The following is a 22,761-nucleotide window of genomic DNA, read 5'->3' as shown; positions in this document are numbered from 1 at the left end:
CATCGCTGATGACATAAAAATCCATCCACATGCAGAGACGTCACCGGGGGAAGACAGGGTTGACACCACCAGCCCCAATTTACAAAATGGAAAGTGGAGACGCCCCATCCAATCTAACAGGGTGAAAAGCAAAGGGTTAAGTGTATATTATAGATACAGAAATGGAAAACAACATAATATCCATTTTTAATAGTGTGAATCAATTGATAAGATTTAGAATAGAAAATCTTGAAACATAGAACCAGCACAGTATTTAGAGTCACAAGAGCAAAATTTAAAATTATTAAAATGTCTACCTCCCAAGAATATACAATGGATTAAAGACAATCTCTTTAACAAGTAGTGCTGGGAAAACTGGTCAACCACTTGTAAAAGAATGAAACTAGAACATTTTCTAACACCATATACAAAAATAAACTCAAAATGGATTAAAGATCTAAATGTAAGACCAGAAACTATAAAACTCCTAGAGGAGAACATAGGCAAAACACTCTCCGACATACATCACAGCAGGATCCTCTATGACCCACCTCCCAGAATATTGGAAATAAAAGCAAAAATAAACAAATGGGACCTAATTAAAAGCTTCTGCACAACAAAGGAAACTATAAGCAAGGTGAAAAGACAGCCTTCAGAATGGGAGAAAATAATAGCAAATGAAGCAACTGACAAACAACTAATCTCAAAAATATACAAGCAACTCCTACAGCTCAATTCCAGAAAAATAAATGACCCAATCAAAAAATGGGCCAAAGAACTAAATAGACATTTCTCCAAAGAAGACATACAGATGGCTAACAAACACATGAAAAGATGTTCAACATCACTCATTATCAGAGAAATGCAAATCAAAACCACTATGAGGTACCATTTCACGCCAGTCAGAATGGCTGCTATCCAAAAGTCTACAAGCAATAAATGCTGGAGAGGGTGTGGAGAAAAGGGAACCCTCTTACACTGTTGGTGGGAATGCAAACTAGTACAGCCACTATGGAGAACAGTGTGGAGATTCCTTAAAAAACTGGAAATAGAACTGCCATATGACCCAGCAATCCCACTGCTGGGCATACACACTGAGGAAACCAGAATTGAAAGAAACACGTGTACCCCAGTGTTCATCTCAGCACTGTTTATAATAGCCAGGACATGGAAGCAACCTAGATGTCCATCAGCAGATGAATGGATAAGAAAGCTGTGGTACATATACACAATGGAGTATTACTCAGCCATTAATAAGAATACATTTGAATCAGTTCTAATGAGGTGGATGAAACTGGAGCCTATTATATAGAGTGAAGTAAGCCAGAAAGAAAAACACCAATACAGTATACTAACACATATATATGGAATTTAGAAAGATGGTAACAATAACCCTGTATATGAGACAGCAAAAGAGACACTGATGTATAGAACAGTCTTTTGGACTCTGTGGGAGAGGGAGAGGGTGGGATGATTTGGGAGAATGGCAATGAAACATGTATAATATCATGTATGAAATGAGTTGCCAGTCCAGGTTTGATGCACGATACTGGATGCTTGGGGCTGGTACACTGGGACGACCCAGAGGGATGGTACGGGGAGGGAGGAGGGAGGAGGGTTCAGGATGGGGAACATGTGTATACCTGTGGCGGATTCATTTCGATATATGGCAAAACCGATATAATATTGTAAAGTTAAAAAATAAAATAAAATTTTAAAAAATAAAAAAAAATAAAATGTCTGCCTCCGAGTTTGCCTGGGGGCAAGGATGGAAACTTCCATTTGTAAGTTCTCTTCTCTTTGTGCTTTTCCCAGTGAATGCAGTGTTTTCATAAAGGTAAAAGTGGTGCTGTTCATAAGGATATATTTCTGCCATTGTATTTTTCAGAGTGGCTACAAAACGGCATCAGTCTCACTCGTGAGATAATTGATGTGGGTGAACTGGCTTCCTGCCTAAAAATGGAGGGGATGACATGTCAGGTTTTATTTCAAAATAAACTTAATTTACAACATTGTAATATATGTTATAAAAGCTAGAAAAAGACACATCACCCCCTTTTAAAGTTTCTTAGGCATTTGCTTGGATAACTGAATTAGAATTATGATTACATTGCCCATCACCTTTAAGTAAGTGAATATTTGAAAATATTTCTATTAGTTGTTTTGCAAAATATTTCCCAATCTCTTTTTAATCAACAAGTTTACTAAACCTTCTCTTTATAACAGGAAAGTAAATTTCAGTAATTTATTCTTCCATGGTCATAAGTTACTAATCAGTGTAGGTTTACCATGTAAAGTCTCACATTCATGTAATATTGCACGCATATGTGCTCAGTCATCTCAGTCCTGTCCAACTCTTTGCAACCCTACATAGCTCGCCAGACTCTGTCCATGGGATTCTCCAGGCAGGAACACTGGAGTGGGTTGCCACACCCTCCTCCAGGGGAATCTTCCCAACCCAGGGATTGAACCTGTGGCTCCTGTGTTTATGCATTGGCAGATGGATTCTTTACCACTGAGCCACTGGGGAAGCCCATGCTATATTGGGTTGGCCAAAAAATTCGTTTGAGGTTTTCCATAACATTTTATGGAAATGCATTTTATGCATTTAGTTTCTTTACGTGGATTGCCTGCCTCAGTTGGATTGAGGGCTGCCTCCAGCGGCAGTGGTCTGGACTGGGGAGGGGGGCTCTTAGCCCTTAGTTTGGGACATGTTTTATTCTATCAAGGCAGAGTGGCAGGGTTACAGAATCCTGGTGGCTCCCGTGGGGCACCTGCTCCAAATTCAACAGTGTCACTGATGGAAGAGACTTGCCTTTGACTTAGAGCATTACCCTTATAAAGTGATTCTTACTTTTCAGAGCTCTTCATGTCCTGTGTCCTGGTCACCAGCTTACCCTGGGAGGAGGCATTTTCATTTCCATTTTCCCAATGTGGAAAGACCGAGTGAGTGTCCTCGTGCTGCTGCCCCGACCCCAGTGGCCTTGCACTCGGTGGCCCTGGAGGAGCCTCTGGTGTCTAGAGTGAGAGGGAAGCGGGCCAGTTGTCTGACTTCTAACACCCAGGCTTTTGGACAGTAATCGTTCCCTGGTAGGTCATTACCAGCTCACCCCAAACTTTGCAGCTAGAAACAGTTGAATTCAAATAACCAGATGGCTAGTTACTATTAGTAGGTTATTTAATAGTGAGATGTTTTCACCCAAATTGATGGTTTAAAACTAAGCATCACTTTCTTGAACCTGGCTGGTAAGAGCAGCCTTGATGGGCTGTTTGTTGCTGTTCTGTCACCGTCCGTGAGCGGTTAGGGGTGGAGGCTGGAGAAGGCCTGCCTTCTGTCTCCTGCAACGGGTTTGTTCAGGGTGGTGTGCGCCCTGAGAAGGGGATTGAGGAATCTCGGGGTAAGGGATTCCCTGTGGAGCCTGACCCTGGCTGAGCTCCTGTAGGCAGGATGCTGCAGTTCCCCCAACGACGAGGTGTGGGGACATGCCTGACGAAAAGGGACTGCTGTGCCCTCCGGTCGCCCTTCTTCGGGGTTCTGGGGGGTGGACTGTCTGCTCTGTTCCGTGTCTTCATGGGGAGGGGGTCCTGTTTCCAGGCTCGCCCCCTCTTCCCGGCGGGGAGGTGTTACCTCGGGTCATGACGATCCCGGCCAGCGCCTTGTGGCGGGCGTGCGCTGAGGCCAGGCCCACGGCCAGCTCTTGGAACTTCTGTGTGACCAGCTGGGACACGGCATCTGCGAACTCCTGGAAAACACAAGCAGCAGCCTTGTGACCGCGCCTCCTCCCTCCTCCACTCTGCCCGCGGCCCACCGCCCGCTCTGTGACCCCCTGGCCTCAAGATGGCAAGCTGGCCACAGCGATTCTGGCCCAGCGTGGCCCCGGGGCACGAGCCCCCAAGCAGGACCCTGGGGGGACTGTCCCTGCCTCCTTCCCGCCTCGCAGAGGCTTCCTCCAGTTGCGGGTGAGCTGGTGCTCACACCACTGACAACCGGTTCCCACTTTCTTCCCTGTGTCACAGAACCAATCACCCCAACACCCAGGAATCACCCCAACATCTGGGAACCGCCCTTTCTCTTCAGTGACTTCCCAGGTGCTTCCTGGATGGCGGGGTCCAGAGCTCCCCACCCCCGCTTCTGAGTGCCCCCTCCCACCCTGTCCCCATCCAGCCTCTGAACCACCCGTCCTCCATCAAGACCTTCCTTTAAACATCTCCCCTACAAGTCTTTTTTCTTTATCCTTTTAAGGGGTCCTTGACATTTATGTTAAGCGTATTTCTCAATTAACATTTTATAAAGGTGAATGTAGAAAGAAAAAAGCAAAGATTTCTTTAACTTTTCTTACTCTGGGTGGAGGACAGTCTAATTAAGATGTACAGGGGTATTTAGCCTGTTAAAATTTATCTCTTTGGTATTTAACCAGTATCACTTCCTAGGGCGGCTTTGAGACGTCTTGCTTCTTTGGTATTTAACCAGCATTACTTTCTAGGGTGGCTTTGAAAAGTCTCGCTTGTAGTTTTGCCAGGGGGAGTTTTATGGAATGTTTATATATTGAACTATGACCCTTAGTTTTTCTGGGTTTAAAAGTCAAAAGAAGAGAATCGTGAATAACCACCTGCATTGGAAAAGTGCATGTCCTCTGTTAAGGCACTGAGGTGTCTCCTCAGACCTGGGAAATGAACAGACTGGGGCTTCATAAGGAACTCAGCCTGGAGCTTTCTGTGCTCAGGCCTCCTTCCCTCACAAACCTTCTCCACCCCCCACCCCCCAGTCCCCCGTCTCCCCAGCCCCCCATCCCTCTCCCCAGCACTGCAACTATTTTCAGTGATTGGCTTTAATTAGATCACATACATGCTTGCAGCTGCATGTAGTTCTTCATAGTTGGATTTGTATGTGTAAATGCTGTTGATTACGTGGTGTGTTAGAAACCAGGCAGAAACTTAGAATTCACGTTGGGAGACGCAGACTTACCATCTAATTTAACACTAGGAATTTTTAATGTTTTAATCACTTGAGATTTAATACATACAGTCAACTCTGGTTACTGCAAACCCAACTAATCAGACTCTGAGATAATTTGATTTTTCTCCATTTGGTTTATGGTAGAAGCAGCTAAATGCTCAAAAGCAAGCTCGTGTCTTGTATTATTTTTGTAAGTTCAGGTTCCAGGGTGCCTCCATGGGCTCTGTGGAGCTCCTTCAGTCTCCTAGGGTGGAGGTGAGCACCCCAACCAACAGCAAACTTTGAGGGGGTCTTTCCAGCCCACTTTCCAGGTCAGAAGCAACAGTTAGAACTGGACATGGAACAACAGACTGGTTCCAAATAGGAAAAAGAGTACGTCAAGGCTGTATATTGTCACCCTGCTTATTCAACTTATATGCAGAGTACAGCATGAGAAACACTGGGCTGGAGGAAGCACAAGCTGGAATCAAGATTGCTGGGAGAAATATCAATAACCTCAGATATGCAGATGACACCACCCTTATGGCAGAAATTGAAGAGGAACTAAAAAGCCTCTTGATGAAAGTGAAAGAGGAGAGTGAAAAAGTTGACTTAAAGCTAAACATTCAGAAAACGAAGATCATGGCATCTGGTCCCATCACTTCATGGGAAATGGATGGGGAAACAGTGGAAACAGTGTCAGACTTTATTTTTTTGGGCTCCGAAATCACTACAGATGGTGACTGCAACCATGAAATTAAAAGACGCTTACTTCTTGGAAGGAAAGTTATGACCAACCTAGACACCATATTCAAAAGCAGAGACATTACTTTGCCAACAAAGGTCAAGGCTATAGTTTTTCCATGGTCATGTATGGATGTGAGAGTTGGACTGTGAAGAAAGCTGAGCGCTGAAAAATTGATGCTTTTGAACTGTGGTGTTGGAGAAGACTCTTGAGAGTCCCTTGGACTGCAAGGAGATCCAACCAGTCCATTCTGAAGATCAGCCCTGGCATTTCTTTGGAAGGAATGATGCTAAAGCTGAAACTCCAGTACTTTGGCCACCTCATGCAAAGAGTTGACTCATTGGAAAAGACTCTGATGCTGAGAGGGATTGGAGACAGGAGGAGAAGGGGACAACAGAGGATGAGATGGCTGGATGGCATCACTGACTCGATGGACATGAGTTTGAGTGAACTCTGGAAGTTGGTGATGGACAGGGAGGCCTGGCGTGCTGCGATTCATGGGGTCGCAAAGAGTTGGACACGACTGAGCGACTGAACTGAACTGAACTGAACGTCCAGCCCACAGGCTGCACATTGCAGCATCAATGCTTTCTGGTCTAGTCCATCCCTGATGGGGAGGAGAGGGGTCCTACAGAGATCCACGAGTCTGGTCTAGTCTGTCCTAGGGGGAGAGGAGAGGTCCTACAGAGACCCCCCAGTCTAGTCTAGTCCATCCTGGGGGGAGGGGAGGGATCCTACAGAGACCCCCGAGTCTGGTCTGGTTCAGCCCCTGGGCACAAGCCCAGCAAGAGTTGTGGTGAAGCCCCTCCTGGCACCCTCAGGGTGGGTGGTCTGCCCATCAGGACAGTGGACAGGGAGATTCTGGTGGGGTCTGGGTGGGGCAGTAGAGGCTGGATGTGGGAATGGGTGAGAAGCCAGCTTTGCAATATCGAAAGCCCTGTGCAGAGAAGCTCTAAAGACACACTGCAAAAATCCTGAATAATGAGCTGAAGCGTCATTTGCAACACAAATTCCTTGTTAAATATGAAAAAGAGGATGTCTGGCGGCTGGTGATTTAGCTTCCGAAGGTCCCTGGGTAGCGGGAGAGGGTCACTCTGTCTTCCCCAAGTGGGTCACAGCCTCTCTTGGGGTTTACAGTGGGAGGAAACGTGATGCCCAGGGGCCCGCCGCCTCCCCCATGCCCCCTTCTCTCTGCAGGAGCAGATGGGATGACTGGGGTAGGGGCTGCAGAGTCTGCAGAGCTGCCCAGCCCCTTCAGGGCCTGATGAGCTCCGTCTGGGGTCCACTGATGCTTTTCGTGCAGAACTTGGCACAGGTTGGACACTTGGAACAGAAGCAATCAGAGGAGAGCGGACTGGCTTCTGGTTAAACGATGGTGATCGTCAGGTGGCTCTGCTTCCAGAGCTTAAGTGGGGAAGTTGGCTCGGCATTTAATGAGCTGCACGTTCCCAGCGAAAACAGGAATGCAATGCTACTTGTGTGTATGTGGTCCGCATGCTGCCCGCCGGCCCCAATTACCGAGGCAAATTACCAGCCTTATTCAAATAGGAAAAATAAACTTTAAATAGGACCACCAAAAGACTCAAACTCCACTTATTTCCAACACTAATATTTTGAAAGGCCTAAGTAAATAAAATGAGTTGCAGGAGCAGTCCTTGGGGTAAAATTGACATTCAGCCAAAGTGGGGAGGATATTAAAATCGATAGATTATGAGGGAGAGAGCTGTGGGTAAATATTTTCCTGCTGAAATCCCGCCTTCGGGTTTATGCTGCTGGAATATCAGAAAGGTTAGATTTGCATGTGGGCAGGGCAGGATGGGGCACCCTCGCCCTCCTGTCCACCTTGTCCACAGCACATGAGGTGAGTGGGCATCCGGAGGCGGAGGCAGGCTGCCAGCGGTCGAGACAGTGGGGCTGACTTGTGTCCTCTCTTGGCCGTCCATGCGGCCGGAACTGGGAAGGCTGGAGAAAAGCTGCGGGGATGGTCATCAGGCCGCCAGAGGGCGGGCATGGCTCAGAGGGGGCCCCATGAACACGAACAGGCGAGGATCTTCCCCCGCCTCCCTCTCAACGTTCTTCTGGGTCTGAGGAAAAGCTGGTCTCTGGGCCTTGGTCATGGCTCCTGTTTACTGACAATGGCAATAAAGCCTCATTCATTTCAAAGTCAGGGACTGGTGAACACGTGTGCAACGATTCAATTATTCTATATCTTGAATTACTGAATGCCTATAACGAATCTGAAAGAAGGTATGAAAGATGGAAGGCCTTTGTCACCCTTTCCCAGCACCATGGAAAAGCTCTGAACTTGGCACAGAGCTCGGATAGTGATGGTCGAGATGGCCATTCCAGTAACAGCTTCTCTGGTGCCCACGACTCCCCTGGGCCGTCCCTCCCCGCTCCCTGGATGACCCTGACCCTGAGGTGTGCCATCTGCTGGGCGCGCTTTCAAAGAACCTGGGCGACGGGTGAACATCGAGGGGCCCGGAAAGCTGTGTATTGACTTGACCTACACCCCTGGGCACGGATATGTGAATGCGTCGGTTGTAAGGAGCAATCACACACACATCAAAGCTCCACGCAGCCAAGTTTAGTGAAAATTTGGCAATTTGGGGTGAGAAGATGCTCATCAGTTAGGCCATTTGCTGATCTTTTATCACCTGGAGTCAGGCTGACCGCACTGCCGGCGGACTGGCTGGTCTACACTCGTCTTTCTGACTCGTCCATCCTGCTGTCAGCCTCGGGCCAGGTGTTCTGGGGTCACTGATGAACATTGTATTCATCAGCCCAGTGCCCGGGTGGCACCTTCCTGATCATCTTGGCAACAGCAGTGTCCACACCCCCCCCGCCACATACACACCCCCCCACACCCCCACACCCACACATACACCCCCCCATACACCCCCCACATACACATCCCCCCCACCACACATACACCCCCCACCCCCCAACACATACACACCCCCACACACACACCCCCACACCCACACATACACCCCCAAACGCCCCCCACACATACACATCCCCCCCACCCCCACACACATATGCACCCCACACACACCCACCAACCCACACACACCCACACTCCACACACATACACACACATACACACACCCACCCTCAACACATACACACCCCACACACACCCACCAACCCACACACACCCACACTCCACACACATACACACACCCACCCTTAACACATACACACCCCACACACACACACACCCCACACACATACACACCCCACCCACCCCCACACCCCGCACACACCCACCCCTCACACACCCCCACTCCACCCACACCCCCACCCCCCACACACCCCCACCCCCACCCCTAACACCCCCACCCTCCACACACACCCACCCCACACACACACACACACACACACACACACACTCCTACCCTCCACACACACCCACCCCCTACACACCTCACCCCTCAAACACCCCCACACTGCACACACCCCCATCCATACCCCCACTCCACACACACCCACCTTCCACATACACACCCACCCACACTCACACCCCCCACACCTCCCACACATACACATCCCCACCCCCACACACACACACCCCCACACACAAACACACCCCCCACACATCCACCCTCAACACATACACACCCCACACACACACCCCCACCCCCACCTCCCCACCCCAGCCCCTCACACCCCCCTCACCCACCCTGCACACACCCCCATCCCGCACACACCCACCCTCCACACACACACACACCCCAGACCCCCACCCTCACCCCAACATCCCCACCCTCCACACACACCCCTACCCTACACACACACACCAACACACACCCTCATTCCCCACACACCCTCACCCCAACATGCACCCACCCTCCACACACACTCCCACACCACACACAGCCCCACCCCACACACACCCCCACCCCACACATACGCCAACCCCCACACACCCCCACCCCACACACATCCCACCCCATACACACCCCATCCCACACACCCCACCCCACACACACCCCACCCCACACACACCCCACCCCACACACATCCCACCCCACACACCCCCACCCCACACACACCCACACCACACCCTCCCCATACCACAACACACCCATCCTCAACACACATCCACCCTCCAGACACACACCTACTTCACACACACCCACACCACACATATCCCCACATCACACACACACCCACCCCCTCACACACTCCCACACTACACACACCCCCACACCACACACACCCCCACCCTCCACAGCCCCCTACCCCAAGACCCCCATCCCACACACACACCACTCCCCCACCCCACAAACCCCAAAGTGTATGTTGCCTTTGGGGCCTCTGGAGTGCCCCCAAACCCCCACCCTAGGGCAGGGAAATTAATCAAAATTTATTGAGCAAGACACTAGTGGGTTTCAAGTCTGATTTCAAGCTTCTGAAATCCAGAGATGAGTCAGATGGGGTCCTCTGTCTGAAGGAGCCCCTGACTGAATATCCCCCCAGGGCTGGGGGCCTGCCTGGAGCTGAGTGACCAGGGCAGCCCATCCCCTTCACCTACATATAGACCCAGAGGGGCCGCTGTGGTCACCTGTCCACAGCCCAGCAAGCTGAGGGGAAGTAAGGAGACCCCACGTTTGTTACCTTGAATAATTGAGAGTTGAGGTTGTGTGCACAAATGCCAGGTATCTACATATCGATTAGGTAAATTGTAGTTACTCACAATTATCTGAATGGTTAGATATAGACATATTCATTTAAACATGTTAACAGCAGTTACTGCTTTAACAATTAACTTCAATACAATAAACATGTAGAAGAAAACTAAAACCACATTGGAAAATGTGATATTTCTGCTTTTGTTGCACTGGTGCTTTCTCAGGGAGATATTTTGCATCTGGGTCTAATTAGAATCTTTAAATTCTCATTAGTGTGAAAACATGAGGACGTGCACAGATGAGGGCCTCTGTTTGGGGCTGATTCATGGCTGTTTGAGCTCATCTGGATCGAAGACGACGTAAACAAGAAGAATCACTGCTGCGCATCAAGAGGGAAGGGCTCTCTGTGGGGAGCGCAGCCCCTCAGAGGAAGCGGCGTTTACTTTCTTAGCTTTTGTTAAATTTGGGAGCAGTTGTTTAGCTATTGCCTGAATAGCAAGGGAGCCTCACACCTGTTCTGAGAAATTACCAGGACATCAACGCCGTTCTCCGAATGCTGAGCTCTCAGACCCTTCATCTCGTGACTTGGACCCTAATCTCATCTCTTTACCCTGAGAATCAGTTCCCAAAGGAGAAATAAAGTTGGTTAAAATTGCTAACTAGCTTTGAACAGCACACCTGTAGTGCTGACTGAAGCTGGGACTGGGCAATTCTTCAAGTTCATGGAGGCCCGAGACCAGGGATCCACCACCACGTGCTTCCTGTGTGAGACACGTGGGAGAGGCAGCTGGACATCCATAGTGGGGAAGGTTGTTGTCCCCGCTCCCTGGACACAGCACCGCGGGACACACACCTGGGCCCTTGACCTGGTTCTTCCCACTCTGGGAACCAGCGCCACCCCCGGGCCACCACGCATGCCACCAGCTGGTGCCTGGCACCACAGCAAGTGAAGAGCTTTCCCACTGAAGCCAGTCCTTAAAGTCTGGAAAGGGCGACCGTCCCTTCAACTCACAGACACCAAGGCAAGATGTGACTACCAGGAGCATAAAGGACATGGAGCCATGACACCAAAACACGTTTCCAGTAAACGGCACTGGGAAAACCGGAGATTTACAAGTTTCCTGAGAAAGGATTCAAAACAACTGTTTTAACAGAAGCTCACTGAACTACGAGAGAACGCAGATAGACAGCTCAACAAAACCAGGAAAGCAATTCATGCACAAAACGAGGAGCTTAATGGAGACAGAAATCATTAAACAGAACCAAACAGAAATTCGGGAGCTGGAGAATACAATGACTGTGATGAAAAAACACAGCAGGGAGCTTCACCAGCAGACCTGGTCGAGCAGGAATTCCTCTTTCTAGAGAAATCTGTGAACTCAAAGACAAGTCACTTGGAACTATCCAGGGGAGAAGAAAGGAAAAAAAGATGGACAGGAGAGGGATTTATGGGACACGGTTAAAGGACCGATGGACACGTTAAGGGAGCCCAGAAGAGCAGAGGCAGAACAAGAGGCAGAAAGCTTAAAGAAACAGCGATAAAAAAGCTTCCTGAACCTGGAGAAGGAAACAGACACAGACTCAGGGAGCAAAGGATCCTAAGCGGTTTGAGCAGGACGAGGTCTATGCCAGGACATGCCGTGATTCCATGACGGAAGTCGAAGACAGACAGAGGCTTCTGAAAGCAGCAAGAGGCAAGGGACTCATCCTGCTTAAGGGACGCCTGTGAGGTCCCCACTGGGTTTTTCAGCAGAAACCTCGCAGGCCACAGAGGTGCATTCAAAGCACCAAGGAAAGAAAAAGGCCACTCTTTGAAAATGAAGGTGTCTCCCAGGCAGACAAAGCTGAGGGATCACATACTTGAGACCAGCCTCGCGATGCATGTGCACACACACCATGGAGTTGTGTTCACCTTTATGAAAAAGGGGATACTGAGTCTGCGGCAACGTGGATGGGCCTGGAGGACACAGAAACCCGAGGTACTCGTGGAATCTACAGGAGCGCTGGGTGATGCTGCAAATTCTCTGAACACAAATGGGCCGTGGAGACAATGCCCCCAGGTGTGTCGGAAGCACGGCAGATCCTCTGGGGTGACAGTGGGTTCTTACTAGATTCATATCTGGCAGTGCTCGGCCAGAGGCACCTGCACTCTGAAAGGATTTGGCGTCGCCCCACTGAGCGCCTTTATCTCAGTGAAAGGGACTGTGTCTTCACATCCTGCCCCCACGGATGGATGAAGGGCCCTCAGAGGCGGCGGAGGGACAAAGAGCCCTTGTTGTGGGCGCGGTCCGCGTCCCCAGGCATCCTCTGGGCAGAACAGACACTTGGGACCTGCCCCGGGGACCAGAGGCCCAGGGTCCCCAAAGCCTGGCGGCCGTCTCAGGAGTGGGGATGAGCCTTCAGGGCCTCAGGGGTAGGGTGGAGGGAGACTGCATAGCGGTCAGTGTCTGCCCCAGCCTGGCCTGGCCACCGAGCTGCTTGGCCACCAAGCTGGTGTCCAGGCTCCACAGGGCGTCCAGCTCCGCCTGGGAATGGTGGCCTTCCTGACTCTATGTGTGGACACTGAGCGTGGCCTTTGCCTCACTCCTCAGGCACAGACTGGACCCTGGCACCCCAGGGTCGAGAGCTGCTCCACGTGGGGCCTCGGGCCTCACCCATCCACACCTTCCACTGAAGACATGGGGCCCAGGGTGGATCCTCACCTGGGAAGGTCAGCTGACACGTGGAGGCCTGAGGGTCGCTCCCCTCACCAGTGCCCCCACCACACTCAGCAAGAATCAGGACCCACAGCAGGAAGTCAGTCCCATGTGGTTCCAGATGGGTCCCCGAATGCCCCACCCCCTTAGCCTTGCATGGACGCAGCATCCCTGGGTCCTGCCCTCAGCCTCCTTGTCAAGGTCACTGTCCCCAGGACGCTCTACTGGGCTGGGCGTTGAGCCCAGAGCATGGGGTCCACGCTTACCCTGACCCTTAACCACGCTCCGCTTCCCCATCCACACCACACCACACCCGTCCGTCCGTCCGTCCTTCTGTCCTGAGATTCCCAGCCTGTCCCAGAGGGAATCTCAACTAAACTAAGAGAACCTAGAGCACCAGGGCTTGCACTTGGAACAGAGCAGACAAAACAAATGTCTGTCCAGAGCGAAATAGAAAACAATTTGTAAGTTACATTTCCAATAAGCATCACTTTACTGCAAAGCCTACTTATCCCCTGGTTAGACAGAGTGCTGGGCTCTGAGGCTGGTCTGTGTCCTTCCTTCTCTGTGAGGACATCTGGGATCATGACACACAGACCGAGCTGGCAGCTTTCTCTTTCTCCTGATACAACGAGGCGGCTGTTTGCAGGGGCCTTGCTGCACCCGGGGCGGGGGAGGGGCCTGCGTCCCCTCGTGGGGTGGAGGCAGCACTGCATGGTGAAACTCCATCCCTCCCCTGGACGTTGTGCATCTGGGGGAGGTGACCCCGGTCCTCCATCTGAGGTCTTGGCCCACTCCTGGCAAGTCTGCGACCCGGGGGCCCAGGTCAAGGACTGAGAGGCAGAGGTGTGTGTGTACCATGGCTGCAGCCTGTTCTCCATGTGAGGGTCCTTGTTAGGGGATGATGCTGGCATGAGAACCAGCCAGGAGTTTCCTCAATAACTTGGGGGGAGAAAAAACCCATAGCCTTCAGGAGCAGGTATGTTGCTAAGAAACCAACATTTTTTGACTGAAAAGTTGAACCTTTTTAGAAGAGTCTTTGTCTCATCCACAGAGAGAGAGAGAGAAGAAGGAGAGATTTCTAAGCAGCCTGACTTTTCCTGGGATTGGTTTTCCTTCCTTCCCCTCAGTCTTTCTTCTTGTGCACATTTAAAGACCTGCTGATAGGTTTTGGAGAGCAATCTGCCTTTGTTGTGAGCGTCTCGGATTTTCCCTTTGCGTTCTAAGGGCACTTCCCAGGAAGGCTTGGAGATGCCACACAGACTATTATGCCAGTGGAAGTCTGTCCAGTTTCTGATAAAACCAGAACTAATTTATTTTTTGTTTATCCTCCGCTGCCTTTGACAAAGTTTCCTCTGGAGATGTGTATCTTCATTCTCAGCTCCTTGGGTTTGTCATCTTTTCGCGCTTTGTTTTGCAACTGACAAGGGGAAAAAAAATCTGACACCAACCTTGGAAGACGGTAATGCATTCAAGACTTTGTTTTCCTCACGGATCTGATAAAAATCTTGCCTAAAACCATGTCCAACCTTTTCAGCAGGAAGTCCAGATGGCCTTGCAGCCTGGATAACAGACTGCAGTCGCTGATGCTTCGTGGATTGTCGGATTGTCTTTCTCAAAACATAAGATGCAAAACGGAAGACAGCATCTGGGGTCCAGGCAGGGCTGGTTGGAGGGGCTGGCGGTCGTCGGGGAAGGGAGAGCAAGCAAAGGAGATATGTAAGATCCCATGGAAGACGGGCTTTTGCGAAGAAGGCTCCGTCAGGTGGGACAGGTTGGGGAGGTGGCTGAAGTCGGCTGCACAAAGGCTGGGTGATTGACAGGAGGAAGAACCGAACTTCCCTTCTGCTTCAGGTGAGCCGATAAGATCGGCCGGTGTGTCAGCGCTGTGTGCTGCGGAGGGCTCATTTCCGAGCCACTGGAGGCCGCCGTGTGGACGTGTGTTGTCCGCTGAGTGTGGGGCTGGAGGCCCAGGGAGAATGGAGTTGCCCTGGCAGGTGGGAGGGAGGTCTCCCCATTTCCCTTTCCTTCTCAGGACGAGTGACAATCCCCCTGAACTTGGTGGCTGCAGCTGGCAGATCCTGGGTGGATGACGTGTTTATGATCCCGCTGACAAGGCCTTTGGCTCTGGAAACGTGTGTGGGCCTGACTTCCAAGTGGCAGCCACGGAAATGGACTCAGAGCAGGCGGCAGACTCCTCAGTGACCCCCCTCGACGCTGCCAGGCCCAAGGAAGCTCTCCTATAGCCGTCGCCTCTTTACACTGAAGTTGCACCACCCCATCTGGTGGTGACACCATGGGATCAAGCCTCCCGGCCTTCTCTTTCTCTTCCAACTTCAGAGCTGTGTGGACCCTCTGACGCATCCAGCCAGCCTGCCTCCTCCCTTCGTGGGGCATCTCCTCCACCACACGTCACAGTAACTAGCTCCACCCCACCCACTGCTGTGTGTGTGCCCCGGTGTGAAGTGGTGGGTCACCACCTCACCCGCTTGCTAGCTTCTCCTGGGAGATTTAACAGCACCAGGGCAAGGATGCGCAGGGTGAGGACACATTTAACAGCACCCAGGGAAGGTCCCAGGGCAGGTCCCAGCTGCACCAGCAGGACGCCTGGGGTGAGGACAGAGGCAGGGGTGTGAGCTCACGTTCTCCTCCCATGGGAACATCGCCAGTGTCTGTTGTGTGTGTCCATCTCCTCTCAGCTGTTCACAGAGAACAGTCCACTTCCAGTGTCCTGGGAAGGCCCAGCACAAGGCCCTTCTGTCTGGGGTCACATTGAACATCTAGGATGGAGCCCGGCACTGCCACGCTCACTGGTGGATGACTGGGGGCCAAGGGCCCGGATGTGACCCAGGAAGGAGAAAGGTCAGAAGAGTGAAAAACTGAGATGTTACACAGTCTTGGAAAGCCCACAAGGGAGTATGGAGCAGGAAGCTTGGCGGGGATGGCGTGCCATTTGGACAGCAGTCAAAGGCATCGAACTGAATTGGTTTGTACTTTTTGGCCTCTTAAAGCAACTTAGGAAAAGCTAAGATAAGGCTCTATAATTTCATGAGAAAAAATGGGGACAATGTGAGAGGTCACAATGCAGATAGAGAGGAAGAGGACCCTGAGTAGGGTGGACACAGTGGGCTGGTCATCGGAACGCCACATACCTTTGCTTCTACTCCTGCTAATGATGGGACTGCCTCTGTGCCTAGAATTCCGGTTTATTTAGAGACCACAAAAGACATGAAGGGGCTCATTAAGAATTTTTGATCTTTAGAGTTACCTAACTAAACTGTGGAACAGTGATAAATGGTTTTCTTTTGTTATTTCAAAATATTCTTCAGAGAAATAATCTCTACTGTCATCTAATATGGGAGAACTACAGCGTCTTTAAAACTTGAGTATTTACATGTGGAAGCAACCCCAGTGTCCATTGACAGAGGAATGGATGAAGAAGCTGTTGTACATATACATGATGGAATATTACTTAGCCATAAAAAGAATGGAATAATGCCATTTGTAGAAACATGGATGGATTTGGAGGGCACTATGCTCAGTGAAATAAGTCAGAGAAAGACGAATAGTATATAATATCACTTACACGTGGAATAATCCAAAAAATATAGCAAACTAGTGAATAAAGCAAAAGGCAGACTCACAGACACAGAGAAAACACTAGTAGTTACCATGGGTAGAGGGAAGCAGGGAAAGTGCTTATTACGGGATTATATGAAATCCAATATGTGAAACTTCTGTAAAATTGAAAAGCATTACAGAATTAAGAAAAGCCCCTGGTTCTGGTGTCCAAAGTGTGCAAGACAGACAGCACCAGGGGCGAGCCCATGGCCTGTGGAGACGGTGTGAGCACTCTCGGGTGCTTCCCCTGCAGGGTGGGGCCTGGCCAGGTGCGCAGACCACAGACCCCGAGCCGCATCACAGACACAAGGCCAAGGTGCAGGGCTCTTTATCTGCTTGTGTTAAACTCAAACCCCAGGGCTATTCAACCTCTGAATGTTGCAGACATGGGTGACACCGAGCGGCCAAGCGACGCTGTCAGCTCCGGCCACTGACAGAGCGGGACAGCTCTCCACACGGGCGAGTCGCAGGTCAGCAGACCCGTGACGGAGGACGCTTACATGTGTCACTAAGGCAGCCGCTCTAGACAGTAGGCTGCCCGTGTCTAACGTGTGCTCATCAGGATGGAAGCCTGACGAGGGTGCGGGCAGGCCCAGCTTTCCTCGCTGTCTCTCTGTCTCTGTCTCTCTGTCTCCTCAGGGTTCATTAGTTTGGCTGATTAAAGAGTAGGGTGACTAATGAGAATCTACAGTGAATATCAGGCAGTGCCAAGAAATCATTATAGAATTCCTTGTAGTTTATTTCCTGTCATTGAATTTTGTGCTGATGGCTCTGGTCTAATCCTGTCAGGTAATTCATTTTTTTAAAAAAACAGACCTTAATTTTCAGAGCAGTTTTGGGTTCGCAGCAAAATTGAGGGGAAGGTACGAAGATTTCTTGTGTACTTGCCACCCCAGCCATGTACAGCCTTCCCCGCCGTCAATATCCCCCAAAGACGGTGCACTTGTCATTTTCTCTTTTAGACCGACCTGTGTGGCTTGTGGGATCTCAGCTCCCCAAGCAGGGGTTGAACTCTGACTCCCTGCAGTGGAAGCTCAGAGTCTCAACAATTGGACCCCCAGGGAAGTCCCACAAAACCTGCCTTTAAGCCCTGCAAAGACCAGGGAAAGCATGGACATGACCCCCCCGCCCCGCCCCCGCCCCCGCCCCCGCCACAAGTCATGCAGTTGGGCTTCCCACACTGGTGGACACCGCAGGGGTCCCCACATCAGGGTGTGACGGGCACCCTCACCTTTGGGGTCATGGCATCCCCCCGGTAGGTTATCACGTTTGTGATACCTCATGGACCTACACAGACACGTCATGGTCACCAGAGCACACAGCTTACATCAGACTTCTCTCCTGGTTTGTACCTTCTATGCGTTTGGACAAATGTGTAGCGAAAGGGTCCTTCATTTCTGTGTTGTGCAGAGTAGTTTCACGGCCCTAAAATCCTGTGTGCTCCCTGACCTCATCCATCACGCCCTTCCTGGTAACCATGGCAACCACTCATCTTTTACTGTCTCCAGAGTTCTGCCTCTTCCTGGTGTCATAGATCTGGAGTCATACAGTCTGCAGCCTCTCCCGTTCTGCTCATCTCACTTAGTGACATGCATTTAAGTTTTCTTCCTGCCTTCGCATGGCTGATGGCTTGTTTCTCTTTGCTCAGGGTGATGTTCCGTTGTCTGGATGTAGCAGTTTATTCATCTACCACCTACTGAAGGGTGTCTTGTTTGCTCCCCAGTTTCAACAGTTGTGAATAAACTGCTATAAACAGATTTTTTTTTTCTTTGGTGGATATAAGTTTTCAACTCCTTTGTGTAAATATCAAAGGAGTTGGGTCATATGGTAACAGTTTGTTTAGTTCGTAAGAAACCACCAGGCTGTCGTCCATGGTGACTGCTCCGTCTTGCGTCCCACCAGCAAGTCCACATCCTTGCCTGCATTGGTGTTGTCAGCGTCCTGGTTTTGCCTTGCTAACAGGTGTGCAGTGCTATCTCACTGTCTTAATTTGCATTTCTAGGTTACTAATTTTTGAGCAAACCATTTATTCTGGTGGGTGATCAGCAAGTTGGGGAATTTAAGCTTGGGTCATCTTTTAACTTTCTCTTTGGGAAAACAGGATGGAGAGAGAGCATGGGAGGTCTAGTCCTCTCCTAATTTAATTTTCTCAGTTGCAAAAGCTCTGAAAATGGTTTACAAATAGATGTGGTTTATTACAAGTTGGGTTTGGCAAGGATCAAACACTATCAGGCCCATGACTGAGATGTCCTCTGGGAAAAACAACACAGGCAGTAATTCTTTTATAAAATTAGGCTCTCTCTCAGATTTAGACTATTCCCCCCTCCCCCCAGCAGTAAACTCCACAGAGTTTTAGTGATTGTAGGGGTCTGACTGAGGGAGATGTTTGGGGAAGTCTCGCAGGCTGCCTCTAGGAAGTCCTGGGTGATAATAAACATGGTCTGTTTGCAGATGTTGAGCAGTGAACTTAGGAAACAAAACAAAACAAAAAACAGAGACTCTGCCAAGCGCCGTGGGGTTGATTTCAACTGGGCCCCTGACTGCTCAGTCTTATTTCACAGCACCGGTCTCTGTCCCAGTCGCTTTCAGCTGGGTGGGTGTGGTGGTCCCTGAGCCCCTGGGCACATGTAGTGAACGTGGGTCTGCTCCTGGTTCAGGGGATCTGCAGGCTGTGGCTGGTTGTGCTGGGGTTCAGAGGCGCTTGTTGTTGTTCAGTCGCTAAGTTGTGTCCAACTCTCTGTAACCCCATGGACTGCAGCACACCAGACCTCCCTCTCCTCCACCATCTCTCAGAGTTTGCTCAGATTTGTGTCCATTGAATCAGGGATGCTATTCAACCATCTCATCCTCTGTCGTCACCTTCTCCTCTTGCCTTCAATCTTTCCCAGCATCAGGGTCTTTTCAAATGAGTTGGCTCTTCATATCAGGTGGCCAAAGTATTGAAGATTCAGCTTCAGCATCAGTCCTTCTCATGAATATTCAGGACTAATTTCCTCTAGGATTGACTGGTTTGATTTCCTTGCAGTCCAAGGGACTCTCAAGAGTCTTCTCCAACACCACAGTTCAAAAGCATCAATTCTTCAGTGCTCAGCTTTCTTTATGGTCCAACTCTCACATCCTTACATGACTACTGGAAAAACCATAGCTTTGACTATGTGGACCTTTGTTGGCAAAGTGAAGTCTCTGCTTTTAAATACACTGTTCAAGTTTGTCATAGCTTTCCTTCCAAGGAACAAGTGTCTTTTAATTTCATGGATTCAGTCACCATCCACAGTGATTGTGGAGCCCAAGAAAATAAAATCTGTCACTGTTTCCACTTTCTCCCCATCTATTTGCCATGACCTTATGGGACTGGAAGCCAAGATCTTAGTTTTTTGAATGTTGAGTTTTAAAGCAGCTTTTCCACTCTTCTCTTTCACCCTCATCAGTGGCACAATCAGCTGCAATTAGCAGTGATTCTTTTTTATTTTTTGGTTTGTTTCTGGCTTAGATTTAAAATTTGAGAAGTTTTTTGAAATGTCCCAGGACCGATGACTGTCGTCCCAGCAACAGAGACTTTGGTAAAATGACTCATGATGGTTTTTGCCCTGCGCACGTGGGTTCCAGTTTAGGATGTGGGAGGCGGGCTGAGCCATGGGCCGTGCTTCCAGGTCCAGACCCCCTTCTGAGGTCAGCCGAGGTTGTGGCTGCACAGTCAGGGATGCTCTGTCTGAGGCGAATCTGCCTCCCTCTCTGCCTCTGCCTCCCTCTCTGCCTCTGCCTCCCTCTCTGCCTCTGCCTCCGCGTTTCTCACATCTGTTTTCAGGCCTGTTTCCTCCTTTGTTCCTGGCAGCGCACCTCCAAGGTCCCGCCTTCTGCTGGTCTGACTCAGGAAGTACCATGCGTCTGGCCAGTTCATCCTGCCTGCCCTCCACGTCCTGGCTGCCCTCCACGTTCTGGCTTCACTGCGGTCCTGCCTGCTCGCATCTCAGCCCAGCGTGTCTCTTCATTCACCTCCCTGGTCCCCCTAGGCTTGAGTTCAGGACCACCTGCCACCCTCCCCTGTGATTTCCTGCGGCTCCATCATGCTCTCATTTGCTCAGCAGGTGTTAATGGGCCTGTTGTGGACCAAGCGCTGGGCCATGTACTGGGAACAAGCAAACAGGATGCGGTCGGTGGTCAGGCTGGGTGAGAGTCTGATGGCGATCTCCACGGCACCCAGTGATGGAAATGCTCCAGGTGGCTGTGTTTACAATTCTTGAACTGAGCCTTAGGTGGGGCGTCATCTGCATTGGAAGATAAGCTATAAGGTCCTATGAGCAAACGTCCCTGGGAGAGTGGACATCACAGCCACTGGTGTTGGTACTGCCCAGGATGGGCCCTCTTGAGCCAGGGGTTAGCTAAAGCTCCCTCCGCCCCCTATGTGAGGAGGAGGAGGGGAAGTTGGAGGCCGTCCTGCCCTTTGCAGTCACATCAGGGACTTGTCAGCATCCCCCATTGCTCCCCCACCAGCCTGCCCTGCTCCCTGAGGCCCCTAAAACTTGTCCTGCATCCTCCACCCTCGGGACCTTGTCCCCAGACCTGGCCCCTGCTCCCCAGATGGTGGAAGGTGGTTAAATGAAGTTCTTCTGGAACCGGTCGGCCGGATCTTAAGCCTTCCTGAGAAGTGAAGTGTAATTTAAGAAACTGGAAGAAACGATTGCTCTTGGTCCTAATCCCAGAGTCTGCACTCACTCCAGCGAGCAGCTAATCCCCGCGACTCTGCGACCCCGCGGGTCCTTAATTACCAGCGTCTCCGGCTCCTCTGCAGGCGCTGCCTGAGCAGCGTCTGTCGCTCAAATAGACTCATGTGAAAATAAAGCACCGAGATCAATAATTCAACTTGGAGGTGAAATGGAACAGAAAAACAACTCTCCCCTTTGCTTGCTCCCGGACTCCCAGGCACTGATTTTTCATGGATGCGCTGACCTCCACTTTCCATCCAGAGGTCTCAGGCCTGGGTGGCAAGTGGGCAGCTTTGAGGTGACCCGGACGCAGGGGCAAGGGTGCCCCTCTCCAGATGTGGGCTCCATGTTGTGGCTTCTGCATTTTGTGGAAACAAAGGCTATGCGGTGCATCTTCTGGGAGCCGAGGGCCAGCCCCTAGGGGTGCACTGGCCATCTCAGCTCCAGTCAGGGCCACTGTATGAGGGGCTGTGGTAGGAGGGGCCGTGACCGTGTCCACGGCAGGGTCACGGCAGGAGGAAGCCATGGAGGTGTGGGCTACGCTGCTGCCTTTATCTTAACCGCTTCACACTTTTTTCTACCCTGATCAGATGCCTAAGATTGGCTGACCCCTGATAAGTTGCACTGAAGGGTCCAGTGAAGGCCATGTACTCCCCACAGCCTTTGTCACTGCTTTCTGGGAAGACAGAAGAGAGACAGATGACAGACAGGCACCGGCCTGGGTGCAGGGCCACCTTCTGGCCCCAGTCCAGGGAGGTGTGGGCACAGAGGCCTTGACACGGGGGCTTCAGAGCAGAGACCACAGGGACACTCCACCAGGGCCTTTGGCCACACTCCTGTTCATACAAAGCTTTCAAAAAATGTGCTTCTGCCTACTCACTCTTGGAGTCAGAAAATTTCCAAGCTGCCATGACCGTCCATGCCTCTGCTGACAGCTGGCAGCACTGAGGACTCTCGTGCGACCTTGGCTGGTGACCTTTGAGATGGAGGTCTGGGAACCAACTGTCTGGAAAGTTCTGTGGGGTGGCTTCCAGCATCAGCTTACAATGAAGGAACGATGGACGGTGAGTGTGGGGAGCCCAGGGGAGCTCAGATGAGGAGGGCTGCCGACTCAGGGCCACTGCAGAGGGTCCAGGTCCCTGCTACAGTCCCTACAGAGTTGCACAAGTGTCCACAGATGAGGGACAAGCTTCCACAGACGGGGGACGAGCATCCACAGACGAGGGACGTGTGTCCACAGATGGGGGGACGTGTGTCCACAGACGGGGGACGAGCATCCACAGACGGGGGACGTGCGTCCACAGACGGGGGAACGAGCGTCCACAGATGGGGGGACAAGCGTCCAAAGACAGGGGACGTGCATCCACAGTTGGGAGACGAGCGTCCACAGATGGGGGATGAGTGTCCACAGACGGGGTGCAGCCTGTCAGCAACACCAAGAAGC

General features: G+C 50.9%; 1 protein-coding gene across 3 annotated transcripts in view; it reads right to left on the bottom strand.

The window, feature by feature from the left end:
* The window catches only part of ADARB2 (adenosine deaminase RNA specific B2 (inactive)), a 237,872-nt gene that overhangs the window by 20,853 nt on the left and 194,258 nt on the right, over positions 1-22,761 (bottom strand). For all 3 annotated transcript variants that reach the window (XM_061436530.1, XM_061436531.1, XM_061436532.1), the window contains one exon: positions 3,608-3,722. In XM_061436530.1, coding sequence (XP_061292514.1) covers positions 3,608-3,722 — 115 coding nt within the window. The remainder of the gene's footprint in view (positions 1-3,607; positions 3,723-22,761) is intronic.

The sequence above is a fragment of the Bos javanicus genome, chromosome 13, assembly GCF_032452875.1.
Source record: "Bos javanicus breed banteng chromosome 13, ARS-OSU_banteng_1.0, whole genome shotgun sequence".
Taxonomy (NCBI): domain Eukaryota; kingdom Metazoa; phylum Chordata; class Mammalia; order Artiodactyla; family Bovidae; genus Bos; species Bos javanicus.
Note: the sequence above shows the minus strand (reverse complement) of the source record. Positions and strands in the feature narration are given on the sequence as shown.